Source organism: Ambystoma mexicanum, chromosome 6q (genome assembly GCF_040938575.1).
Source record: "Ambystoma mexicanum isolate Mex_15411 chromosome 6q, UKY_AmexF1_1, whole genome shotgun sequence".
NCBI lineage: Eukaryota > Metazoa > Chordata > Amphibia > Caudata > Ambystomatidae > Ambystoma > Ambystoma mexicanum.
The window spans coordinates 95,574,804-95,600,630 of NC_090937.1; the positions used below are offsets into that span (position 1 = coordinate 95,574,804).

At 45.1% G+C, this 25,827-nt stretch overlaps 1 protein-coding gene across 2 annotated transcripts in view; it reads left to right on the forward strand.

Annotated features, from left to right (window-relative positions):
* The window catches only part of LOC138515804 (broad substrate specificity ATP-binding cassette transporter ABCG2-like), a 961,595-nt gene that overhangs the window by 209,413 nt on the left and 726,355 nt on the right, over window positions 1-25,827 (forward strand). For both annotated transcript variants that reach the window (XM_069630540.1, XM_069630541.1), the window contains exon 3: window positions 24,224-24,338. In XM_069630540.1, the coding sequence (XP_069486641.1) occupies window positions 24,224-24,338 (115 nt within the window). The remainder of the gene's footprint in view (window positions 1-24,223; window positions 24,339-25,827) is intronic.

The window sequence follows — 25,827 nt, forward strand, 5'->3', positions numbered from 1 at the left end:
AGTATAAATTTCCATTCGAGCAACATTGACAAGATGCTCACAATTATAAGCTATAGGATGAGCAAACGTAAACACTTTGGATCTTAATGGAAGTTTGGAAATAAGTGAAATTGAAAATCACACTTGTAAAACTTTGCAGAAATGCGAATTCCCGCCTAAAATTCACTAATCAGTTTTTTAAGAAAAACGGGTGAAATATACAGATTCTGAGTTTTTGTGTTGGGATTGTAGCTACAGGTCTTAATTCAGAGTTGAAATGAAGGCTCTAGCTATTAAACTGAGGAAGATATGCAATGTTGAATGAGAGGCATTTTTGGAAAATAAAGGCGCAAAAAGTAAAACAGAAAAACAGAAATCAACTTTTACAAGGATAGTTTATTCTACACTAGGGCATTCAGGCTAGGTTACCAGATTGAAACACAGTAAGCTCTAGAGTTGATCCATGGTACCAACCCCAGCACTGCTGTGTCCGCCCTGGCTGACTCAGTCTGATTACCCGAGGGAGGATTTAAGGGTTTGGGATTTCACAAGGCAAAATTATTTAAATTACTTTAGCACTAGCGCAAAGAATCACAGCAAGGTTTCAAGAATGGTTGGGACAATGTTACAAGTTCTTAAGGTAAGGACAGGATGACTTAGAGATTGGGATGGAACAAAACAAGGCAAAGTATGCTATGATTTTCTATGCTGCCTATTCATACTTACAGTCCACTGTAATTTAAGATTTTGGACCGCCAAGGGTTCTGGTCATCACACGTATCAGTCTGTCACGCCACTTCGGGGGAGACCGAGGTCCAGGGCGATCGCTCTCCCTCTTCCTTCCTGGCGGATCTACCCGCGCTTTCGCGTCTGGGGAGCCGCCGGGAGGAGAGCTTCAGGAACCGCTGTTGGTGGGCTACGGCACATGCGCGGGAGACCACAGTCTCGGTCCCGCGCATGCGCCGTAGATCAGGCTTGTACATCGGGAAGGGCTTGCCTTCCAAGCCTCGTTTTGGGTCCGCCGGCGCTCGGGGGTGAAACGGCTTGCGTTTCAGGCCTCGCGGGCGCCGGCGGCCCATAAAAGGAAGCCGCAACAGAAGCTATTCGCGTCTCAACGCGGAAGCTTCGTTCGTGTTGCTCGCTCCTGGTTTCCAGCGATTCCAGCTTCCCGCTACCCTGCCTTGTCCTCTGCCTGCCTGGACACCCTTTCCTGCCTGGGTATCCTGTCCTACTTGCCCTGCCTACTGCCTGCCTGGGTATCCTGTCCTACTTGCCCTGCCTACTGCCTGCCTAGGTATCCTGTCCAACCTGCCCTGCCCACTTGCCCTGCCTACAGCCTGCCTGGGTATTCTGTTCCACTTGCCCTGCCTACAGCCTTCCTGGGTACCCTGTTCCACTTAGGGACCTGTTGCCTGCTACCCTTTTGTCTGCTTGGGGGTCCAGTTAGTCCTAGATCTTTGGGTCCCCCTGGTCCCTATTTCAGTTCCTTGGTTCCTTGTTCTTGCCCTGCGTCTTACGAGTTCTAGGGTTCCCCTCTGAATTCCCCTGGGACCTTTAGCTCGTTCCCAATCTGGTTCCCCTTTTCCAGTCTGACTCCGCCTGGTGCTTGGTGTTCCATCTTCATACCAGCTATCCGAAGTTAGCCTGCAGCTTGGTGCTTTGACCTTCAACTTGGACCTCGTCTTGTTTCACCTCTTCAGACTGACCGTTGCCTCTCCTGTCTGTGCTTGCACAGTCCCATCGTCACGTTAATCGGGAGAGTGCTTTCCGTGGCGCTGGGAGTCTGCCCATCCTCCACCCTGTGCCATTTGGGTGGTGGAGAGGCGGGTTCCCCGAGTCACACACTCATCGTTCAGAAGACTGCAGTCTGGCGGCCCCAACAAGAACCACATCAAGGAAAACAGGTACACAGTCATCACGAACATCTCAGCTTGACAGATTGAGACGCCTGCCTTCAGACCTTGAGATGGAAGATTCGCAAGAAGTGCGGAATGAGTTACAAGCACTCAGGGCAGAGATGATCGCCTTACGCCAGGAGAACCAGACCCTACGCCAAATGATAACCCAAGGGGTTCCGAGTACCTCACAGGTGGAAGGATCTTTGGCACACACAACGCCTATCAAGTTCGATGGAGACCCTCGACGGGTAGCAGAGTTCTGTAATCATTGTCGAATCCATTTTCTTTTTAGATCGACACATTTCAATAACGATAAGGCCAAGATCGGTTATATCTTGGGTAATTTGACGGGCAATGCTCTGGCCTGGGCAACCCCGTTTGTGGTTACCAATAGCCCAATTCTGAACGACTTTGCAGCTTTCGAAAAAGCATTTCTCGAGGTCTTTCAGACCCCCAACCTGGCCTCCGCTGCGCAGAACCAGCTGATGGATCTAAAACAGGGGAACTTCGACGTAATAACATATATCAGTCGATTCCGTCTACTGGCAACCGATTCCCAATGGCCGGAAATCACACAAAAGACACTGTTTCGCCGTGGGCTAAGAGAGGAGTTTAAGGATGAGTTACTCCATATACCCGAACCCGAGACTCTTCAACTTCTAATTGAGCAGGTGCTCCGAATTGATCAGAGATTGGCGGAACGGAAGGCAGAGAGACGTCGGTTCGAGAGGGGCAGTTCCAGGACAACCAGTTTACCTGCCGGATCCTTCGGGTCTACTGAATCTGGACCAGAGCCTATGCAACTAGGGGCTATGAGGGGTCCTTTATCAGAGGAAGAGAGAAGACGGAGAAGAACTTTACGCCTATGTCTCTATTGTGGAGCTGCTGGGCATTTCCTGGGTACATGCCCTCTACGGTCTCAGAAGAAAAAGGTGGAAAACTAGTGGACCTGTCGTGTGTTGGGAAGGCAGCGACAGGTTCCTCTCTCTCTTCAGTCCTTTCCGCGTTCTGCTCGGTTCTACATCCCATGCAACCTGCGGTACTACAGACTCTGAAAATTCGAATCAAGCTACCCGGCAGAAGTTTGGAGGTGTTTGCTCTGCTGGATAGCGGGGCTTCAGGCAATTATATATATGAAACTTTTGCTTCTGTGAATCGGATTCCACTCCTGTCCAGAGCTACGGCTCTGTCCGTGCAAGTCATCGACGGAAACTCTTTGTCCTCTGGCCCTGTCCGACAATCCACAGTGGGTCTATCTCTTCGGATCGCCAACCATCTTGAAGAACTCGCTTTGGACGTCATAAAGTCTCCCATCTACAAGGTGGTTTTGGGATTACCTTGGCTACAATACCATAACCCGGTAATTGATTGGAGAAAGCACACTCTGACCTTTTCCTCTGCTGTTTGCGCTCAGAAATGCTGTATGTCTACACCGACTCGGGCTTCATCGACCCCCTTGAATCCTAACGAAAATAGGGTCCGTGTGTGTTCTGTCTCTCATGTTCCTCAGGACTATGCCGAGTTTGAGCACGTGTTCTCTGAACCGGGCGATATACCTCTACCACTGCATCGCCCGTTTGATTGTTCAATCGAGTTGTTACCTGACTGCGTGGTACCTCATGGGAAACTATACGCTTTAACACGGGAGGAGAAACAAGTGCTATGGGATTACTTGTCGGATTGCTTACGAAAAGGGTACATCGTTCCGTCTAAGTCTCCTGCGGGGTTTCCCTTATTTTTTGTGAAGAAGAAAGAGGGAACCTTGAGACCTTGTGTTGATTATCGTGAACTCAACGAAATAACAGCTAAAGACCGGTATCCTCTCCCTTTGATACGCACCATCCTGGATACCTTACATACTGCCCGGATCTTCACCAAACTGGATTTACGTGGAGCGTACCATCTGGTACGTATCAAGAACGGGGACGAATGGAAAACGGCTTTCAAGACATCATTTGGGCATTTCGAGTACAAAGTCATGCCATTCGGTCTGTGCAACGCCCCAGCCGTCTTTCAACGATTAATGGACAACATCTTTAGTGATCTCATTGGTTTGTCGGTTTGGATATATCTGGACGATATCTTGGTTTTTTCCAGATCCATCGAAGAACATGTAGAACATGTTCGTGAAGTCCTTCGACGTTTGTCTTCCAATCACCTATTCGCAAAAGCTGAGAAATGCAGATTTCACTTGTCCAGCATTGAGTTCTTGGGATTTGTGATCAATCAGGATGGGATAGAGATGGACCCCAAGAAATTACAAGCCATACAGGAGTGGATTCAACCCCATGACGTAAAATCTCTACAACGCTTTTTGGGATTCGCAAATTTTTACAGGCGCTTTATACCCCTGTTCTCTCAAATCTCAGCGCCCCTTACCCGTCTGACCAGCAGTAAGATCGCTTTCAGATGGGATTCTCTCGCTTCCCAGGCATTCGACACCTTGAAGTCGGCCTTTATGGTCGCCCCTATTCTGCGCCATCCTCAGGATGATCTACCGTACATTGTAGAAGCGGACGCATCGAACTTTGCTGTGGGTGCAGTTCTCCTGCAGAAAGATCCAGAAACCTCCGTTGAACATCCGGTGGCCTACTTCTCGCGTAAGCTGAGTCCCAGTGAAAGAAACTATGCCGTTATCGAGTTAGAACTGTTGGCTATAAAAACCGCGTTCGAGGAATGGAGGCATCATCTACTCGGAGCCCGTTTTTCGGTGGAAGTACGTACCGATCATCGCAACTTGCAGTATCTACGCTCCTAGCAATGCTGAACACCCCGACAGGCTAGGTGGGCCTTCTTTTTCTCTCCTTTTGTATTTCACGTCACATACATTCCGGGAACAGCTAATCTGAAAGCGGATGCTCTCTCACGATCCCTGGAGAAAGGGGAAGAAACGCCTAGTTTGGATCAGCCTTTGCTTTCCCCCCAACATTTTTTATTGGCTTTGTCCTCTCATCTACAAGCCATCGCTGACGCAACCTGGACGGATCCTGAAAGACCGGCCCTTCTTCGGCGCAAGTCCGTATCGGAACATGATGGACTCCTGTTTTTCCGGAAGAAGCTTTACATTCCCGAGGGTTCGGTTCGTGAAGGCATATTACATGGGTTTCATGATTCTCCCGTTGGTGGGCATCGAGGGGTGAGAGCTACATGTGAACTGATATCTCGACAATTCTGGTGGCCTAGGTGGGCTACCGAGGTTAAGGGATTCATCGAGAGCTGTCCCGTCTGTGCTCAATGTAAAGTCCCAAGAAGACGACCTCTGGGATTACTGGTACCCACTGAATTGGCACCATACCCGTGGCATACTATCGCCACTGATTTCGTGGTTGAACTACCTCCCTCTGACGGGTACACTTGTATCATGGTCGTGGTCGACAGTTTCACTAAATATGCCCACTTCATTCCATTCCACAAGATCCCTACGGCTGCTCAGATGGCTTCCGTCTTTCTCCACGAAATCTATCGATTACATGGTCTTCCAGAAAAGATAATCTCGGATCGTGGTTCTCAATACCTTTCTGCCTTTTGGAACAAGGTGTGTAATCATCTGGGTATACGTAGAGCGTTGAGTTCTGGTTATCATCCACAGACCAACGGTCTTACCGAAAGGACTAATCAGACCCTGGAGGAGTACCTCCGTTGTTTTTCCAACGCCACTCAGTCCAACTGGAAGGCATGCTTGGATCTCGCTGAAGTATCCTACAACAACACTATTCATGCTTCCATTGGGATCAGTCCGTTCTTTTGTTCTACTGGTCAACATCCCAAATTGGTGCCGTTCCATCCTGTACCCACCAGTACCGTTCCATCTGCCGATGCCTTGGTCTCTAACATTCAACGACAACAAGAACTGGCATATGATATCCTGAAGAGAGCTAAGGAACGGATGAAGGCCCAGGCTGACAGGAAAAGGAGTTTGGAACCAGATTTACAAGTAGGGAATAAGGTGTGGCTGTCCTCCAAGAATCTGCCTCTGCGCAATTCACCGGTTAAACTGGCTCCCCGGTTCTTTGGTCCGTTCTCGATAACCGAACGGCTATCCTCTGTGGCCTTCCGTCTTCAGTTGCCTCCCACTTGGCATATACACCCTGTTTTTCATGTCTCCCTTTTGAAACCCTATGTAGCAGATCCCTATGGTCGGTCCTGTCCTCGCCCTGCCTCGGTCTTAGTCCAAGGGGTCCCTGAATTTGAGGTACAAGAGATTTGCGATGCCCGCTATCGTAGGGGGGTGCTCCATTTCTTGGTGGATTGGAAGGGGTATCCGGCTTGTGATCGCACTTGGGAGCCTCTTCAGCATGTGCATGCCCCCCGCTTGGTGCGGAGGTTCTATGATCGGTTTCCTTGGAAACCCGGGGCTCCGGGTCTTCCTGGGAGGGAACATAGTGTCACGCCACTTCGGGGGAGACCGAGGTCCAGGGCGATCGCTCTCCCTCTTCCTTCCTGGCGGATCTACCCGCGCTTTCGCGTCTGGGGAGCCGCCGGGAGGAGAGCTTCAGGAACCGCTGTTGGTGGGCTACGGCGCCTGCGCGGGAGACCACAGTCTCGGTCCCGCGCATGCGCCGTAGATCAGGCTTGTACATCGGGAAGGGCTTGCCTTCCAAGCCTCGTTTTGGGTCCGCCGGCGCTCGGGGGTGAAACGGCTTGCGTTTCAGGCCTCGCGGGCGCCGGCGGCCCATAAAAGGAAGCCGCAACAGAAGCTATTCGCGTCTCAACGCGGAAGCTTCGTTCGTGTTGCTCGCTCCTGGTTTCCAGCGATTCCAGCTTCCCGCTACCCTGCCTTGTCCTCTGCCTGCCTGGACACCCTTTCCTGCCTGGGTATCCTGTCCTACTTGCCCTGCCTACTGCCTGCCTGGGTGTCCTGTCCTACTTGCCCTGCCTACTGCCTGCCTAGGTATCCTGTCCAACCTGCCCTGCCCACTTGCCCTGCCTACAGCCTGCCTGGGTATTCTGTTCCACTTGCCCTGCCTACAGCCTTCCTGGGTACCCTGTTCCACTTAGGGACCTGTTGCCTGCTACCCTTTTGTCTGCTTGGGGGTCCAGTTAGTCCTAGATCTTTGGGTCCCCCTGGTCCCTATTTCAGTTCCTTGGTTCCTTGTTCTTGCCCTGCGTCTTACGAGTTCTAGGGTTCCCCTCTGAATTCCCCTGGGACCTTTAGCTCGTTCCCAATCTGGTTCCCCTTTTCCAGTCTGACTCCGCCTGGTGCTTGGTGTTCCATCTTCATACCAGCTATCCGAAGTTAGCCTGCAGCTTGGTGCTTTGACCTTCAACTTGGACCTCGTCTTGTTTCACCTCTTCAGACTGACCGTTGCCTCTCCTGTCTGTGCTTGCACAGTCCCATCGTCACGTTAATCGGGAGAGTGCTTTCCGTGGCGCTGGGAGTCTGCCCATCCTCCACCCTGTGCCATTTGGGTGGTGGAGAGGCGGGTTCCCCGAGTCACACACTCATCGTTCAGAAGACTGCAGTCTGGCGGCCCCAACAAGAACCACATCAAGGAAAACAGGTACACAGTCATCACGAACATCTCAGCTTGACACAGTCTAACCAAGGACAGCAGGGCACATCTGGTGGGATCGGGGTCAGCTGGGTGGTTCTGGTCACCTGGACTGGCACCTCGGACTGGAGACTGCACTGGACTGCACTGGTTACTGGAGACGGGAGATCAGTGGGATGGCGAGTTTGCTGCAGGCAAGGCTTAGTAGTAGCAAGCCAGACTGGATCAAAAATGCTTCCCTTGGATTTTTGGGATTGCTTCAGAATTTGGGCCTGGCTGAAAAAGGCGTTCAGCAATGCTGAGGCCTTAGCTTGGTAAGTAAAATCAGGACTCAGGAACAAAGATGGAGAATTCAGGAACACAGTGACACGCAGAAATCAGGATGAAGTCAGGAATCAGTGTGTGTGCTGTGAGGTTCCCTTATTTATCATGCCAAATTACATCACTAAATTATATGGCAGGGGCAGGCTTACAACCCAAACGGTTATTCTTCACAACTTATGTTCTTTGTGCAGTACAGGGTTCAATCACGTCTTCAAAGAAAGAGCATACAATTAGAGTTAACACTACCAACTTCAGATTTCTCCTCATTCTTGTGGCAAAATTACATGTCTTCAAAGTTCAATTACAAATAGGCTTTTTAAACACCAAATTGTCCTTAGCAGTTTTTTTTTCTTTTCTTTCAACTGGCAGCAGCTGTCAAATTCCTCTGAACAGTATGGGGCCTCCATCTGTTAATTGAAGTTTCCTGCCCCTCCCACTTGAAGGGTGTGTGTCTTATCCTGATATTGTCTTGGCCTGGGGCAAAGACGAATGTCTAATGAAGTCTCTTTGTCCTGGGATTCAAAGCCCCCGTGCTCGCAATTAGCATTTCCTGTTCCAGCAGTGGAGGTGTCATCCTTTCTCAGGGTCAGCACTGACAGAACAAGTTTTTTTAATTATATATTTCATTTAACTCAGACTGAATTTACCTTTGAGTTTCACCTTTTAAATCTTTCCTTTAAACATATAAAATTAAAACAGTTTATAAGTGTGTCTTTACCATTACAAATCCTTTTACAATTCTAAGTAATCAAGCCTTGACACAATAATGTACTTTTAAAATAGACGATTTTCCCCCTTTAGTCAGGAAAAAGCCCACTTGACTTATTTCTTTTAAATTTGGTTTTCCTCTGCAGCAAATACCCATTTTAGTCAGACCAGTCCTTCCCTTGAGTGCTGGAATGGTTTAAAGCATGGATACATGTATCATGCCTTTGTTTAGAGTCTCCCTCTGCACAGCTGATTCTGATACTTGTTGCAAAGTTTTAGCCACGTTTCCCATGGAAAAATACAAACACAGGCCCTGGTTTGCTTTTCAAAGGATACTGCTGTCAGGAGCTGTCATTCAATGAGGTCCGGTTCCTCTGAGCCACAATGGATGATCCTGAGCATTTCAGGACCTTTTTGATCATGGTGGTTTGGGAGAAATTAATGGATTTAGCGCAAGACAGCACTTTGAAGATTGAAAGATGACATTTAAAAGAGCCATTTTGAGTTTTCAGCACAATGATGCTGCTTCTTTCCTTGGATCCATGTTGAATGTGGCAGAGCCTACTGGCATGCTCCAGCAGTGAGGACCCGGTTTTCACCCCACCTGAACTGTGTGTGGCAGGGTGTGCAGCCTTTTTCTGGTTGTGACACAACACAGTTTTAAAGATTTTGGCACGCACAAGAGTCAGCGCGGCCATTTTGGGATGTTTCTTTCACCATTTCAGTAAAGTGATGCAGTGAGGCACATTGAAGTGGATCAAAATATCCCACACTAGTTCCTATAGAATATATATTTAGATGTTCCCCTTAAGCCAATCCCGATCCCTAGTAGGTTTTTCATTATTGCCACGTAGTATAACGTCAGCTCTGACATATTTTTAGTATAAAGTCTATGTTGTGTGAAAAGATCGATGAGCGAAATTGAACGTACATCCGTTAATGTTCGTTGTAACTCCCTGTTTTAGATCATTGTTAATTAAACAGTACTTTGCCATCTTCCTGAGTTGGTTCGGTTATTTGGACTCAGAGATATTCTCTGGGATCCCATCCATTACATGCAAGTTCCTAAAGGGCCCTAAGCTCATTATGGAACTCCTTACCTCCTGATTTGAGGGGCATTTAGTTAAACGGTCCCTAAAAACTCATGTTTTTTCATGAGTTCTGTTCCTCTTGTTGCTGCTCAGATTCTGGATTGATGCATGTGACTGTTTTGGATTTGTTATTACTTCTGCGCCCTTAAGCCTATGGGCCTGGTTTTGGTGCATTATAAATAATAAGGTGGAGTGTGGCAGGAGTGTTTCACGTGTGTCAGATAGAGTCTTTTTTTCTGCTTTGTTTGCTGCAAGGAGGAGCCAACTACTCAAAACACCCTGCCCGACGTGGAGCGTTGCAGAGTGTGGCAGGAGTGTTTCACGTGTGGAGGTGCTGCCAGATAGTCTTTTTTTCTGCTTTGTTTGCTGCAAGGAGGAGCCAACTACACAAAACACCCTGCCTGACGCGGAGCGTCGCGGAGTGTGGCAGGATTGTTTCACGTGTTCCGCGTGGGACGAGTGGATGCATGCACAATGGAGAAATTAACTGGTATCCCCTTGATGCAGGCGCAAGTCAAACGAAGCTGCAGCGAACTGCTAATCCCTGCCGGGAAAACGCATGTTAGGACTCATGCAGTAGTCGACTCGACGAGGGAACCTAAGAGACTCAGGACCACAGAAGTAAGTGTACAGGCTGAGGGGGGGCAAGAGAGCTCAGTTGGTAGACAATTTACTTCAGGTATTAAGGGTTCCATGTGATAAAATCGCGGCAAAAATTGCTGTGGTAACAAAATATCACAGCAAAAATGCCGTGGTTTTTGCGCCACAATCCATGTAAAACACGCGGGGGACACCCCTGCAACCTCTGGACCCATGCTCCCCTTAAATGGTATAATGGGGTACACTTTTACCGGGTCAAACCACAGAATTTTTGCCGTGATTTTTTTTTACCGTGACATTTTTGCCGCAATTTTATTACCGGATACCGTATTAAGTCAGTCATAACATCTTATACCATCTACACCCGTAATGCCTGTAAATCAAACTCGCGCCTGCACTTGCACTTGCTTTCGCCCCCCCAACACAAGGAGGTGCACTACCTCCCCCCTCCGAGTACCTCAGCCTACCCAACCTTGCCAATGCTCCCTGCCGACCGACGCAGCCGAGGCAGCCATCGGATGCGAGACGAACAGAGAGGTTTCCCGGAAGGAGAAGGAGGTGGAGTCTGCGAAGGCACTGGGTGGTGCATGTGCACACAAATGCCTGGAATTAGCCAACCCGCGGTGAGGCATCGACCTCAGAAACCGAATTAGTTCTGTTACATCACACGACAAACTCACCAGCAAAATTGCAAAAATGAATGGACCAGATTCCAACTCAGGAATTGGCGAATCGATCGAACCGATCACTGAGGGAGTGATTGTTACATTGAAAGGAAGTGAAATTGCAGCTGAGTGCGTACTATCTACAAATCTAAATACCAGACATCCAGTCCCTCAAAAAGCTCACCTGGAAAACCATAGAACAGTGTGCTAAAACTCCAAATAAATTTGTTGACGACAAAGAGCGAAACACCATAGGCGAGAACCATGAAGCACCTGCTCAGACAGCAGCAAAAGATTCCTGCATTAATACAGGCGATAACGACGAGAGTGTTGTTGAACTAATGAACTTGTCAACATACAGTAACTCTGAAGAAGATTGCGATAATGAAACAATTGAAATAAAAGACAGATCGCCCAGTCCTGAGGATACAACAAATAAGCCTGGAAAGCAGAAGGAGATAAGCGATGAAGTTATAAACAGAGAAAATGTACGACTTCTGTGCTCCGAGCCTGCCGGGAAGATGCTAGGCTCGTTGAACGAAGTGAAAAAAGTCCCTGCCGTGGCCAAAGCTTCAGAGACCAAGAAAGCCATTAGCAGGAGAACGAGGAGGGTGGAAATGTCACACTCTCAAAAGAAAAGTAATGGAGGTTGTCCTGCAGCTGAGAGCTCATCAAGCGCCTAAAAAAAAAACTATTACACCATTGAAGAGAAGCTAAAGAGGTGCCTAAACAAGAGTGAAACTGCTTACCGTGAGAAAGCTGACAACATATCCCCTTTGAGAAAGGGATTCTCATGCCAGGTTAAGACAGAACCCACTGATCAAACTCAACAGAGAGAAAATTTGAAATTACATGACTCCCAAGCTCCTCAGTCGCTCTGAAGCTGGAGGGACGAACCAGGCACATCTGATTCCAACAAGGGTAACAATAAATCTACAATGCACACAATAGACAATAGCTATATAATTCTGGTCGAACGGCTAGAGAAAAAAAATGGAGGATCAACACTAAATCGAAGCTTAGTAATGCAGCTATTCCACTTTATCCCTGCATTAAGAGCCATTAAAAGCTTGAAATTAAAGCGAGTGGAAATCCTGGATGATGTTAAACATGAAAGAGTAATTCTACAGATCAATTCAACAGAAACAGTTCAACGAGTGATGATGTGTGAACGACAGCTACTTGAAGCTGGCTTTCAGGTATACGAAGTTGATAGTATACTGAGGATCACACCAGTCACTGAGTCTCAATTGAATTCTCTGAAGCTGGCACCACGGCACCAGCAAAATGCTCATGGCCAACAAAATGTCTACAAAATAGATGGCGCAAGCTACAAAAGTCAAATCGATGCTCAATCAGCTCCCAGTGATGAGGAAAGGTCACCAGCGGGAAGAGAACTCCAGGATACCCTTTGATCTGAAAATGAAAAAAATAAAAATCATAGTGGAGAATTTAAAAGCTAACTCTCCCGTTGCTCCCACATTGGAGGCTTAGAGCCAAAACATGAGTGAAACGGAATTGTGGGCCTGGATAGCCCGAACTCTTAATGAGACTGGAATGAGCTAATGCCATGAGGCTCTTAATCCGGTCGTTATGGCCTCTTGGAAGACCAGAGGATTTAGTCACTTAATGTGCTCAGCGGCCAGTGATTTAAGAGCCCTCAACCTCATATGTCTCCAGGAGACCTGGTTATCTAAATGTCGATTGATGGATTTGAGGTAATTCTAAACCCTGCGATCCAACAAAAGAAAGGAAGGCTGATGTCTGGGCAATTTATTTTAGTCAAGCTGAAAAGTGGGTTTAGCATCAAATCCTGGTGTAACCATTCCCCATACATGCAACGTGCGATGCTAGAGGCCGATGACCACAGGAAAATTAATACAAAAACGTTACATCTGATCAATATATACTGGAACCATCAGGCTGTAGCAAGCCTGAAATCCATTGAAGAAGCCTTGGACCTCATAGATTCCATAATGACACATAACAATAATCCAAACATAGTCCTCTCTGGAGATTTTAAACATTAAACTAATTGGAATGGTACATCAATTAGAAAAGAAAGCCACGCGCATCAACAAGAAGATAAATCTCAAAACAATATGGCTAGAGGAAATGGAGGCTCGGAACATGAACATGATGAACGGAAACATCAGCGGAGATACGCCAGCTCAAGAAACCTGGGAAAGAGGAACGCAGAATTCAGTTCTAGACTATTTTTTCATGTCAGAGTCTATGCTCGATGAGATTGCGACACTAAAGGTGTTAAAGACTCCACAAAGCGATCATAATTTGGTAATCTTAAATTGAAACCAAGAGAACTTTCATAGAAAAAATCAATGGAGATAAAACGTGAGTCTTGAACCAAGTCGCAATCGACTCCGGCTAAGCCCCAATGACATCATAGCCTTAGCTGATGAAATAAGATCGACAAAATCGAGTTCTGAGAAGGACCTGGTAGACTACACGATATTCATGGAAGTATATAAAGTCCAGTCAGCTGGGCCAAAAAAACCGACATATCGGAATCACAAATTTGATCCTGAAGTAGCCAAAAAAAAAAAGAACTCAGGAAAGGTCTAAGAAGCCTCGAGTTGAGTAGCATCATAGACCAAAACGAGCTAAATAGGAAGTTAAGAACTAACTATAAGAACTGGTTAACATCACATAAAATAATCCTCGAGCAAAGAGATGCTGAAGCGGTACTGAAGGCACTCACACAAAGAAACTCAAGAGGGTTTTGGTCGCTCATTAATGAAATAGAAAACCCACAGAAAGCGATTCTAACGAACATGGTCTCTGAAACTCAATAGTCAACTCATTATAACACGCTGTTTGCAAAACTAAAAGAAGTGAAGAGCCCTGAATTCTCCACATCCTAGCCGTGGGACATCAAAATTGAAAGAGATGACATAATGAAGGCGATACAAAAAAGTAGTTCATCAAGAGCCGCCGGCCCAGACGGTTCAACCAAATGCTAAAAAATAATCCAGAGGAATGAACTGAGTTTTGCGATGTTCTGTTCAAAAACATAATCCGGGAACGACGAATACCAGCTTCATGGAAAACAGCGATAATTGTGCCAATCTTTAAAAAAGGATGTCGCACAGATCCAGCAAATTATCGCCCCATAGCGTTCTTGGATGTGATTGGCAAGATATTCGCAACCATCCTACTAGCACAGTTAGCCAAATGGATTAGAACATATAAAACATTCGATGTGAGACAATACGGCTTTGTTAGGGGAGTCGGGTGCGGACTGAATCTCCTCATTCTGAATCTCCTAAAGCTGGAAGCGATCAAAATTGGGTAGAAAGTATATCTAGCATTTATCGACTTAGCCCACGCTTTTGAAGGAGTGGACCACGAATTACTATGGACAAAATAAAAAATTTGTGGATGCCCTCATGGTCTAATTCTAGCAATAAAATAACTGTACTCTGATACTGAAATCCAGATCCGTTTGGACCGAGACGGCCATCTCCCCAGCACAATAAAAACAGCTAGAGGTGTGAAACAGGGCTGTCCTTTGAGAGCAACGCTGTTCAACTTCTACATCGCAGAGGTTGGTAAAGTGATAAATGGAGTCAAATCTTTTCCTCCAAAACTAAATGGAATACACATCGGATGGGTACTATATGCAGACGACATAGTGCTCTTTGATTTGACTCCTATTGGCTTACAGAGGAAGCTGAAGCCCTAAAGACTTACATTGATGAGATTGGAATTGAAATCAATGGAGCTAAGTCAGAGATCCTGATATTGAAAAATCGAAAAGGAACCCAAAATAAAAATGAAAAATATAGATGGATGCTGGGCACAGACGAATTAAAACAAGTGAAATGTAGCCGATACCTGGGTACCTACATCAATGCAAGCATAATTGATGAGCCAATGGCAAAGATGATTGCTAGCCAATGCAAGCAATTAACAGCACAAGGGGCAGAAATCCAAAAAAAGTATGGCAAATTTTCATACAAACCGGTTGTAAACGTTTACAAGAGTAAAGCGGCACCGGTGCTAGTGTATGGGACTGAAAGCATGTTTGGCTGCCCAAGCGAGCTTTGGGCCAGATGTGAAGGTACATTCTGGAAGAGAATATTACAACTGCCACAGGGATTTCCAACAGCTTGTACATTGTTTGATATGAGTCTATCAACTCTGAATGTGAGAATTATATGGAATACTCTGGCGTTGTACAGTAAGACCATTCCAGAAGCTGACTTACCGCAATTCAACATAATTATCGACCGTCAAAATCACAAGAAGGAAGATCTATTACAGAGGTGGAGACTCAAATGTAAAAACATCTTAAATCAATTAAATACAGATGAAAAGACACTGATGACCAATCCCAATGCAGTAAAAAAAAAGCTATTCCAACAAGACTGGATAGAGACAATCGAGAAGCGAGCAGAACACAAATGTATGCAAAATAGACTAATGGAAGCTAAAGGGCTAAATACCTGGAAATATTTCCATGTAAGCATCTACAAAAATTCTACATGACATTTAGATTGAATCTGTTTTCAACAAAAGAGATCCAAAGGCTATGACGTGAAGTTGGACGTGATGACTTTAAATGCAGATTCTGCAAAAATCCTGATGAGACATTGAAGCATCTGGTACTTGATTGCACCGGACTGAGAGACCTAAGAGCGAGCTATCTAGGAGCCGAACTAGAGAAAATAACGGCTAACAGTCGAGAAGACTGGTGGAATAGATTGCAGAGTAGCAATTCTCAACGTCTAACAATAGTGTTAGCACTCTATCTGGAACAACTGAATGTGAAGCTTCGCGGAGTCGATGTAAGTCCTTCAGATGAACATAATAACAAATGAAAAGGAACAAATGTAAAGGATAAATGTACGGAAAAACAAAAGGACTGTAGATAATGAAAGGGAATGGACTAGTTAAAGGTTAAAACGTGTAACAATAGTGTATTTTATTTTGCTTTATTACTTTTTTTTAAAGTTTGTAGTATACTATAATAAAATAAAAAAATTAAAAATAAAAAAATAATCAGAATTATTCCTCAAATGTTTAGAATTGAATTGGAGGATTTACCTACAGCACCTTGCTTTATAGGCATACATGTCATTTGGCAGTATAGCAAAGTAATTGCTGCCATATTCTTACTACACTGCCAAATGTTAAATGAGCTCCATAGTCTTTGGTGTCCATTAATACAGTGTTTCTACTTGTGTGTGATTCCTGAATAATGATGTCATGATATTGTTTCAACTATTGTAATGCTTTGAATACTTTTTCATATGTGTTGGCCCTTATTTTTAAATGCTTTATTTTTTGATAGTAAGTATCTTCTAAATTAATGAATTCGTGATTTCTTTTGAAAATGTCTCAATTAGATTACCTTGATTATCTTGACTTATTTGTGGAGTGAACTTTTTTTAAAGTTTAGAAAGCTGTCGACACAGACGTGTTCTACTTGGAATTCATTAACTAGCCCTACCATATTTGGCATGCATTTTCTGACAATGTTAATAATTCATGAAGCCCGCGTGGTATAAAGGGCGCTGGTCTTTTCTGCTGTGCGGCTGGGTGAGAAGTGACTTTGATCAGAACTATACCTGTAACCAGCTGACTCCATTCCCGGAAGGTGTTTGTCCCGCTCCAATTTGCATAAGCCTGGGGGCTGGAGCCGTCAGCAGTTGAAGTGAGCGGGGCTCTCCTGGAAAAAAAAAAAATATATTTTTTTTTATTAGTTGGCCAGTCACGTGATGACCATCATGTGACCTATCCAAGCCACACCCCCTAGAATCTCCACAAAAGCAGAACAGCGCGACCCTTGCGGTGTGAAGCCTGCGTGATGTAAAGGGCGCTGCTATTTTCTGCTGTTTGCGGCTGCACGCGGCAATCAAACCATCTAGGCAATTCATAGAAAGCCGCTCTGAGCAGCCACTGGCATGCGACGGACCACGGAAGAAGAGGGGAGGTGCTTGAGGAGCCAGCGCCTATGGGCTGATTCAAATAATGGTCTGGAGCACAGAAGCCCTTTGAAACCAGCCCAACCCTCCCTAGCCAGAGGTAAGAAAGAAATTGCTAAACCTATAAATACTTCCAGCACGAACATTCTGCTGCAGAATTTATCCACACACTCATTGATGGAATCTTCAGACCCCCCCAGTCTCGTGTCTGTGTCCCCCCTTACCACCGCTTTCTGGTGTGATGCAGGATCAGACCACGGGAAAGTGTCTGGGGAGTAAACTGGAGCCCTGGCAATGTGACTTCCCTGACTGTGCCTGTACTACCAGCGAAGGCACAGGACCCCGTTAGGGAGAGGGTGGTCAGGTGGCAGGGGATCGAGATGCGGGTGAGCACCACAGAAGATCTCTACCCCCCAGACACCTCCAACCACGTGGCCATTGGCCACGGCAGTGGGGCCGCCGGCGCGGTCCCCCCCCTGCCCATTTTGAAACTAAAATACTTCAGTCCATGGACCCTCTATCGGAGCACCAGCCATCTGTGGGCAAACCAGTGGCAACGGTAGGTGCTGAGCAACACCAGCAAGTCCGCACGAAGCTGTGGGTGTCGGAGTCCCAGGGGTGTGTGCACGGTCACCGCCGTTGGCCTCAGACTCGCAAAGTATTAATATACTACAAGTGACAATTAACATCCACCCCTTAGCGAAAGACATCAGGAGTCCCCTATCTACCCTAACAGAGGCCATTTCGCACACGGTTGACCTCACCTGCAACTTAGACTCACCCAAAGAGACTCTCAACTCTTCAAGCAACGTATTTGAAAACACTGTACTCTTGGACGCCATTACAGAGCCGGAAAAATGTCTAAATTCGACAGATCTGGAAACCCTTCAACCTACTGAAAAACCAACATTGCCAACAAAAAAAATAAGCATCAGCGTCCCTGAAGAAAACTTATTCTACACAAAAGAAGACTTTTAAACAAATGAAAAAAAAGGGAAAATGCGTGGAGTTTTGCCAGCAATCCTAAAAAAAAGGAGCCTCCCCCAGACCGACAGAGAGCGAGGATAAATCACCAAGAATCTACAAAAAAATCAACCTTAGACCAAAGAACGTACCGGAAGCCTCAGCACTTCTCCACTTCATTTAAAAAAAAAAAAGAAACATTATGATTACCACGCTCTTGGCGAATTATCGGACGTGGAAATACTACAAGGAGCGGAATTAACTCCAACATGGAACCAGGCAGTCCCGCAGGTCTTTTCATGGACTGTCACAGACCTAGAAAAGAATAATCAGCAAGTCCTTCCTAATGAAGATCTACGCCTCCCATGTCAAGGATTGACCAACAGGCCGGAGTCTGGCCTGGCGAATAACACTGCAAAAACATACCCGGCCGCTCCGGTAAACAAGGGAACTAAAAGCCCCGAGGCCGCATTACAACTAACTATTAAGGAAGCGACCACCGCAATGACGGCCTTACAAAAATTATCCTCACCCTTTCCACCATTAAACAACAAAACCACTATTCCATTACCAAACCAAAGTATCAAAGAGACTCCTTTGGTCAACAACAGCAGTGTGCAGGACTCACAGATCTCCCCACTAGACACAGAAAAACCCTGATGACAGTGCCTCCATTGGACTCAACAAAGGAAGGTCCATTGCAGGTGCCAGTCCACTTGAATCCCCCAGCCCTCAAACACGTATCGCGACCATTGGTAAGTGAGCCAAACAACCTCTCACCAAGAACTAGTAGTAGCTTGGATTCCGTGAACACACCGTCACATCAATCCTCAAGAAGGCGACCATCATCAAGACTGTCGGACCTGACAGAGAAGGATTCATCCTTAAAAAAAAATCGGACCTGATGACCTTAATGTCAACCATCACTATTGCACTGGTGCCTTTTGCAAAACTATATGAGGGGATAAATGACACTCTACACTTATTGCAATGACACACACGAAAATGACTTATTTGGAAGGCTATATCAGGGCGTGCGAAAACCAAAAAGAACTCGTAAGCAATAACATAACACATATCAGAGAGAACAGCAAAACTCACAAAGGACCAAAGCACAGAAACAGGAAACCTAAGTCAACCTTCAAAAATGACTCAAACGTCACAGACGAAGGTCCTGAAACCTACAGAAGTACCAAAAAGGAACGACAATCGCATTGAAGAACCGGCTTCTCCCAGCGACCGCAACGTGAAAACAACTAAGAAAAACACATTGCAAATACCGGCTAAAAACCAAATCAGGGAAAAAAGGAAGACAGACGACAAGGATGAGAACTACCCTAAGCAAAATCCCAAAAAACCAAGATCAAACGGATGCACCGTATTGGAGTTGACAGGGGACTCTAAAAAATATGGAATCGAAGAAGGGCTCCCCCCTCAGCCGCAAAACCTGAACCCCCTCAAAGCAGTCACGTACCCAGTATTTTTGCCGTAAACAAATGCCAAAGGATCGGCAGCGAGGAGTGTAACTTTTGTGGAGAAACCGCTGCCTGTCATTTCAGCTGTCGACCAGACTGATGAAAGTGAAGACGAAAGGGCGCTCACGGTCCTAGCACAAGCTAGAGACCAAAAAAAAACAACCGCATCCCTTACGTTAAAGGTACCCTGTGCTGATTTAAGCCAGACCCACAAACCGGTTCGTCGAGTGATCGAACACTCAGGTAACGACTCTGTCGACCTTATGGATCTATCGGTACACTCACAAGAAGACGTGGAATCTGACCTCTACTGCCAGGGTAAAGTGAACAAACATTTACAAGAGCCACCTGAAGAGCACAAAAAGGAAAAACTGAGCCCTATTTTGCCACCATTCATGTCAATGTCTGAAAGGAGGGAAAAGGCAGACTTATTACATCAAGCAATTTCGATCCACGCACCCCACAAGAGGAACAGGACCTCAAAGGACCCAGGGAACAGTGATGTCCTTAACTCTCAATTTACCAACTCCCACAAAGCCCCTGAGTGGGCAAAAAACCACAGGTCATCACCACCTAGGGCCAGAAGGAAAAAGCTGGAAAATCATGATGAAAATACCAAAAAGGATCACGAAAAAAGGAGAGGTCAGAAAGACTGTAGAAGGTCAAATTCAAGAGAAAGAGCAAATAAGGAGGAAAGGCTTATCTATAAGGAAAAAATAAAAAGCGAAAGAAGCTTTCACATAAAAGCAATAGCAAAATCAGACACAGTGATTCTAAACAGAAGGAACATCGTGGCTCTTTTTCAGTGTATTCCCTCACTAAGAGTGATCACAACAGAGGACATAAAAATGGTGGAGTTAGGAATTAAAGACAAACTAAATAATGTCTATTTACACTTACCCTCCTTGGTGGTGCGTCTTTTAATATTGCAAGCGGTAGAAAGTTTCCTTATTTTAGGCTATGACCTAACTGAATGTCGCACAAATGGAAATTCACCGGACCCAAAGTGGTCCTACAAATCCAAGAAAGACACTTTGCAACATCCGTCTACCAAACATAAAATAGGGTCCCGCCCCTACCCAAGAACATCTTACTCTAAAGCAGCTGCTGTCAGGGACTACGTGCCAACCAAGAGTAATCAGGAAGGAGACTCTGTAATAATTATGGACGAGGAACCTCTTCCTTCTGATAATCCTCTAACAGGTCCACGAAAAATCTCAGAGTCCGACACTACTAAACCATACTTGGATCCTCTTAATGTGGGACGAATATCTAAAGGCCCTTTGAAGAAATTGACGATAACATTCGCTCCAGAAGATCGGAGCGTGGGGGTAACTGACAAGCAACTTAGAGAGGAAGAACTAGGTGCAACAAAGGAAGGGAGGCAATGGACTGGGATCTCCAGAGCCCTGGAGTCGGGCAACCAAAGTTAGACACCCCAGGAAGGACTAGTTTCGAAGGTCCAATTTGTGCCTCTCCACACAAAGAGTACCCTTCTGAAATTCGGATCCTGGAATACAAGGGGCTTCGACCATTTATTGAGACCATCAGATGTCTGCTTGGGAGACTGTGATATTTTATGCCTCCAGGAGACATGGCTAAGGGACCAACCATACATGGATGGTTTTGAAACCTATCTGGCACCAGCAACAAAGGGACTCCTTGGACATCCGTCCTCAGAACTCTTGACCCTAGTGAGGTCTTACTCCGAATTACAAGTAATTAAGGTGATAGAATCATCCTTATTTTTTCAAGTTCTTCAATTAAAATGGGAAGTGAACCATCTTCGCCAGACTCGTTCAAACGTATAGGAGATTATAATAATCAACTCCTATTGGAACCCTATGGCCCAAACTGATGAACAATTTTTACATAAAGCAGATCTCATCCTCGAGAAAATCTCTGTGGAACACGACCTGGGTAAGCTGATAATATGTGGTGATTTAAACCTAACATACCCGGACGTCTCAGAAGGAACCACAACATGCCGTTGGAACATCTCGGCAACTAAGAGAGGAATTAAGTGGGCAAAAACAATGAAAGCCTACGATATGCTAAACCTTCACTCTCTGAGAGGAAGCAGGGAAGACTTCGTACCAACTTGGGAAAAAGGAGACTCAAGAGCGACTTTATATCTTCCAGATATCATCAATTTTCGAGTTATACCCACTAAAAACAGTGATCACAACCTGCTGGAATTTATGTGGACATCCTCCCAGGAGATAAGAAGGCGGATGCATTCTGATATCGAAGAGACCGGCGGAAGAATAAAGCTTAAAGTCAACGCCGGTGATGTGGATAACCTGACTGAAAAATATACTGGGGTCGACATAAACAAAACACAAATACCCGCGGATTTCGAACACCTAAATATCTACAGGCACACAGTCAAAATCTCAAAGTGTAATTTGTCGGGCTTCAACCACACATATGACAAACTTTTGGTCGAAGAGAGGAAGAATCTGAGAAAAATTCTCCGTTTGGAAAAGAAAACAAAGTACATAAAGGATCTGCAGGCAGCAGCCCTGGCAAAGAAGACCTATAAAAACTGGCTAAAAGCACATAAAGCGGTAATGTACCAAGCAGACGCTGAAGCACTTTTTCAGCTGTTAAATGGCCGCCATTTTGGCGAATAATTAAATCTTCTACTACCGGTCCAGCAAACGGACTCCATAACTGCGTCAGTGAACAGAACTGGATCTCCCACTTCAAGGAACTCTTTAAAAACCCGAATTTAGAGCAGCAACAGCCTCAGCCTAAATCCAAAGTGGAGTAGAAGATCCCTATTGACCCAATTTCTATTCAAACGTAAATTCGAAAAATAAAAAATTCAAGAGCTCCCGGACCTGACGACCTAAAAAATGCACATTTAAAACAAGCTGCGGAACAATGAGCCACGTTTTTCAGAGCCGTCTTTGACAGAATAACTAGAACAAAATCAATACCCTTATCTTGGAAAAAAGCGACCATGGTGCCAATCCACAAGGCCGCCCAAGAGACAATCCTAAGAACTATAGACCCATTGCCCTGCTTAATGGTATTGGCAAGCTATACGGTTCCACTCTACTGGACCTGTTTCAACTCTGGGCAGTAGATGCAAATGTCAATGAGCCATTTCAATCAGGCTTTGTAAAAAATCTTGGAACCCTGGTGAATATTCTCCTAATTAACATCTTAAAGGAGAAAACAAAAGATGGAGGGCCCCCAATCTACGTGGCCTTCGTTGACCTGGTCCATGCCTTTGACCAGGTCAACATGGAGCTTCTCTGGAAAAAGCTAAACGGCAATAAATGTCCAGATTTCATTTTGGAACAAATTCAGGCACTCCATACAGAAACATCAATTTCCGTAAGACTGGACCATCATGGAACAATCTCCAAACCTATCCCTATATCGAGATGCATCAAGTAGGGCTGTCCCTTGGCGCCGTCCCTGTTTAGCGCGTACCTATGGGATTACAAAGACACAGAGCCTTTGGTGAGATCTTTTCCGCCGATGCTAGGTGGGACCAAGGTTTCACGTCTTTTATACACGGACGACTTGATCATTTTAGATCAAACCCCAATCAGCCTCCAGAGACAGTTAGATAATTTGAGCACCTATATAAGAAACAACAACTTGGAAATCAATACGACGAAAACACAGACTATGATTTACCGAAAATCATCTAAGGTAAAGGCCAACTTTACTTGGTTTCTGGAGGGAGTAAAAATTCAGACGGTGGAGGAATTCAAATACCTGGGTGTTACTTTAAGCAATAATCCCACTGACAAGAACATGCAACAAAAACTGTGGGACAAGATGAAACGTTTGACAACCCAGGCAAAGAAAATTCTGTAAATTCTCTCTACAACCGATCATTCAATTCTACAGAACAAAAGTCGTCCCCGCAGTTCTATACGGAACAGAGGCTTTCTTAACGCTCCCAGACAATCTATGGCAGAAACTTGAAAGCCTCTTTTTGAGGAGCCTCCTGAATCTCCCATCATCAACACCAATGGTCCTGATCAGACGGGAGCTCTGTATTTCGTCACTAAGTGCCATCCTACACAGAAACCGCTTAAGCTTGTTCAGGAAACTGATTATTCCTAATCGCCCAAAAATCATCGATATCATTCACAATGAACTGTACCCGTGGAACTCCAGTGTTTTGAAATCATGGGCACAGAAAGTTAACAACATCCTCACTGATCTAGGATCTTCGGAAGAGGAGCTTATAAATAACCCAACAAAAGTGACCACCAAACTAGAAATATGGGACCGGATAAAAACCCAAGACACTGCTTCTGCTTACAAATCAGTATCGCATATTTTACTGGTGAGTAGGAAATTGAACGACACAAGACCCTACCTGAAGAAATGTCCAAACCCCCAGTCCAGGCAAACCTTTATGAGAGCCTGTTTGAACACCATCGCAACAAACAAAGTCAGAGCCATCAGAGGAATTTCAACCTCAAACCTATGCCGGTTCTGTGAGAAGACGGAACAAAAAGAAACCATCAGACACCTCCTTCTGGACTGTAAAGGCATGGAGAAAGAAAGGACGATCCATCCGATTCATTTGTTTAAGAATATATCTGATTACGACGAGGAGTTCTGGTGGAATCGTCTAATGGAGGGGGAGAGAATGTATGAGACCATTGCAGTGACTCAATTCCTGCAGAACATTGACCTTACGAGAGATTAGAAATGGCTTATTTCGATCTTGAATTTCTATTTTCTCTTATCCTCTCCCTGCCAAGGAAACCGTCAGGATTGTAGGTCTTCATTTTTCATGAAGGATGTAAGAATTTTTGTAATAAAATGTGCAAACATTTAAAATAAATAAATAAATAATAATAATTCATGAAATCATCAATTCTTTCATTGTTTATAACTTCTGTTTCACGATACATCCCATATTTTTTGTTAAGTATTTTTAAATGGAAATGACTTGAGAGTTCTGAGGATATCCCTAATCTTATCAATGCAGCTTAATTTATTGGAATCTTTTGAAATACTGGTCCTATTGATGTAATTTTTGCACTTGTGACAGGTCAGTGAAAATGTAAACATTGAACTTCTTTGTCTTCCTCACCAGACTGTTGGATGCCTTGGCTGCCAGGAAAGATCCTCATGGTCTATCTGGGGAAGTTTTAATCGACGGCGCCCAGCAGCCTCCCAACTTCAAGTGCATCTCTGGTTATGTTGTACAAGTAAGTCATTCTTTGTGTAGCTATTTTAGCATTTACCTTATCTTCTCTTTATATGTGATTGTTGCATGGATGGCCTTAGATCCCTCTTCGTATCAGATTTTCTCATGCTTATGCATTTAGTTTTATACAACAGTTACACTTTTCAGCCTAAATTAACATATATTTCACCAGTCTTTATATAAAGTATGATACGTGTGAGTTTGGACAGGTTTCAGTTAGATCTGGAACTGCGACTTGCCACATAGGACATAGAAGAACCACAAACAACCATGGTCCAGAAACCTTTAGAAATGTCTTGTTGGGTCTCTTCAAACCAAAGGTGTACATTTGCCAAATATGAAATACAATGCGGTGGTTTAAATGATTTACCAATGTTCAATATTATGAACTTTGCCCACACCACTCTCATATATGACGACATTGGCATTCATTTTTATCTTAGTGCCATGGTCAAACAGCATTCTATTAACTTTGCTTCCCAAAATAGCCTGCCTAACGTGCCAACAGAAAACCACCCAATGGTTGTAGGAAAATGTCTGAACTATAGGCTGCAAAGGCCTGTGTACGGGCCTCACCTCCTACTAAAACAAAAGGCTACACACACACTCCAGAATGCCCATAAAGCCTCATCCTTGGTTCACAGAAAGGCCAACTCAAAAGCATACTTAGCCATGGTCGCAGACCAGGATCTCTGTAAATATCCTGTCCCTGGCAAACAAATGCCTACAAGGCACCAGACCATGGCAACCTACAAGAAAGGTGTCACAACATCCAGGCATAAGAGCTCTGTGTTATGCTTAGACCATCCGCCTGCTAATTCCAAGAACAACAAGACCTGAGGGGACAATTGCTCCCCACCTCTGGAATATCTTCCTAAAATGCATAAGACTCACACCCAACTTGATGTGTTTCAGGGCGCAATTCAAGAGCCTGATGTTCTAAAAGGAAAATTGTGAAGACCCACTACTGAAATATGCCTAAGTGGCAAAAAGCAGTTAAGTTAAAGTAAATAGTCAAATGTGAACTTAACTAGCCAAAGTGACAATGGCCAATAATCCCCTAATGGATTGCTTGATAGCTACTATCTTTTAGGCCTCTGCAGAGGTAGCGGTTATTGTTGTCAGGTAGTGCTTATTTGTGGTCCTTCTACTGTATTTGTTGTCCAGTTTTCAGTGGATTGTAAGGTGTTCTGTAAACCTACTCCTTATGCTCCAATACATTTGTAGTGATTTAGTGGACAGAGATGTCTTCAGAAGTTTGACCAGAGGTTTCATTGCTAGATCGCAGGCCAGCTCGGAGTATGGAATAATGTAAAGAAAAAGGGCATCACAGAAGGAATGTATTGAAACAGTTTTATCAATTTTCACAAAGCATTTGAATTACACCATTCCAGAACCATGGCATACTGTGCAGTCAGCGGCCCCTCAATGTTTGTTTAGGTGCAGGGAAGGTTTTAGGGCATGCCGTCAAACATGATAATTGCATTTAA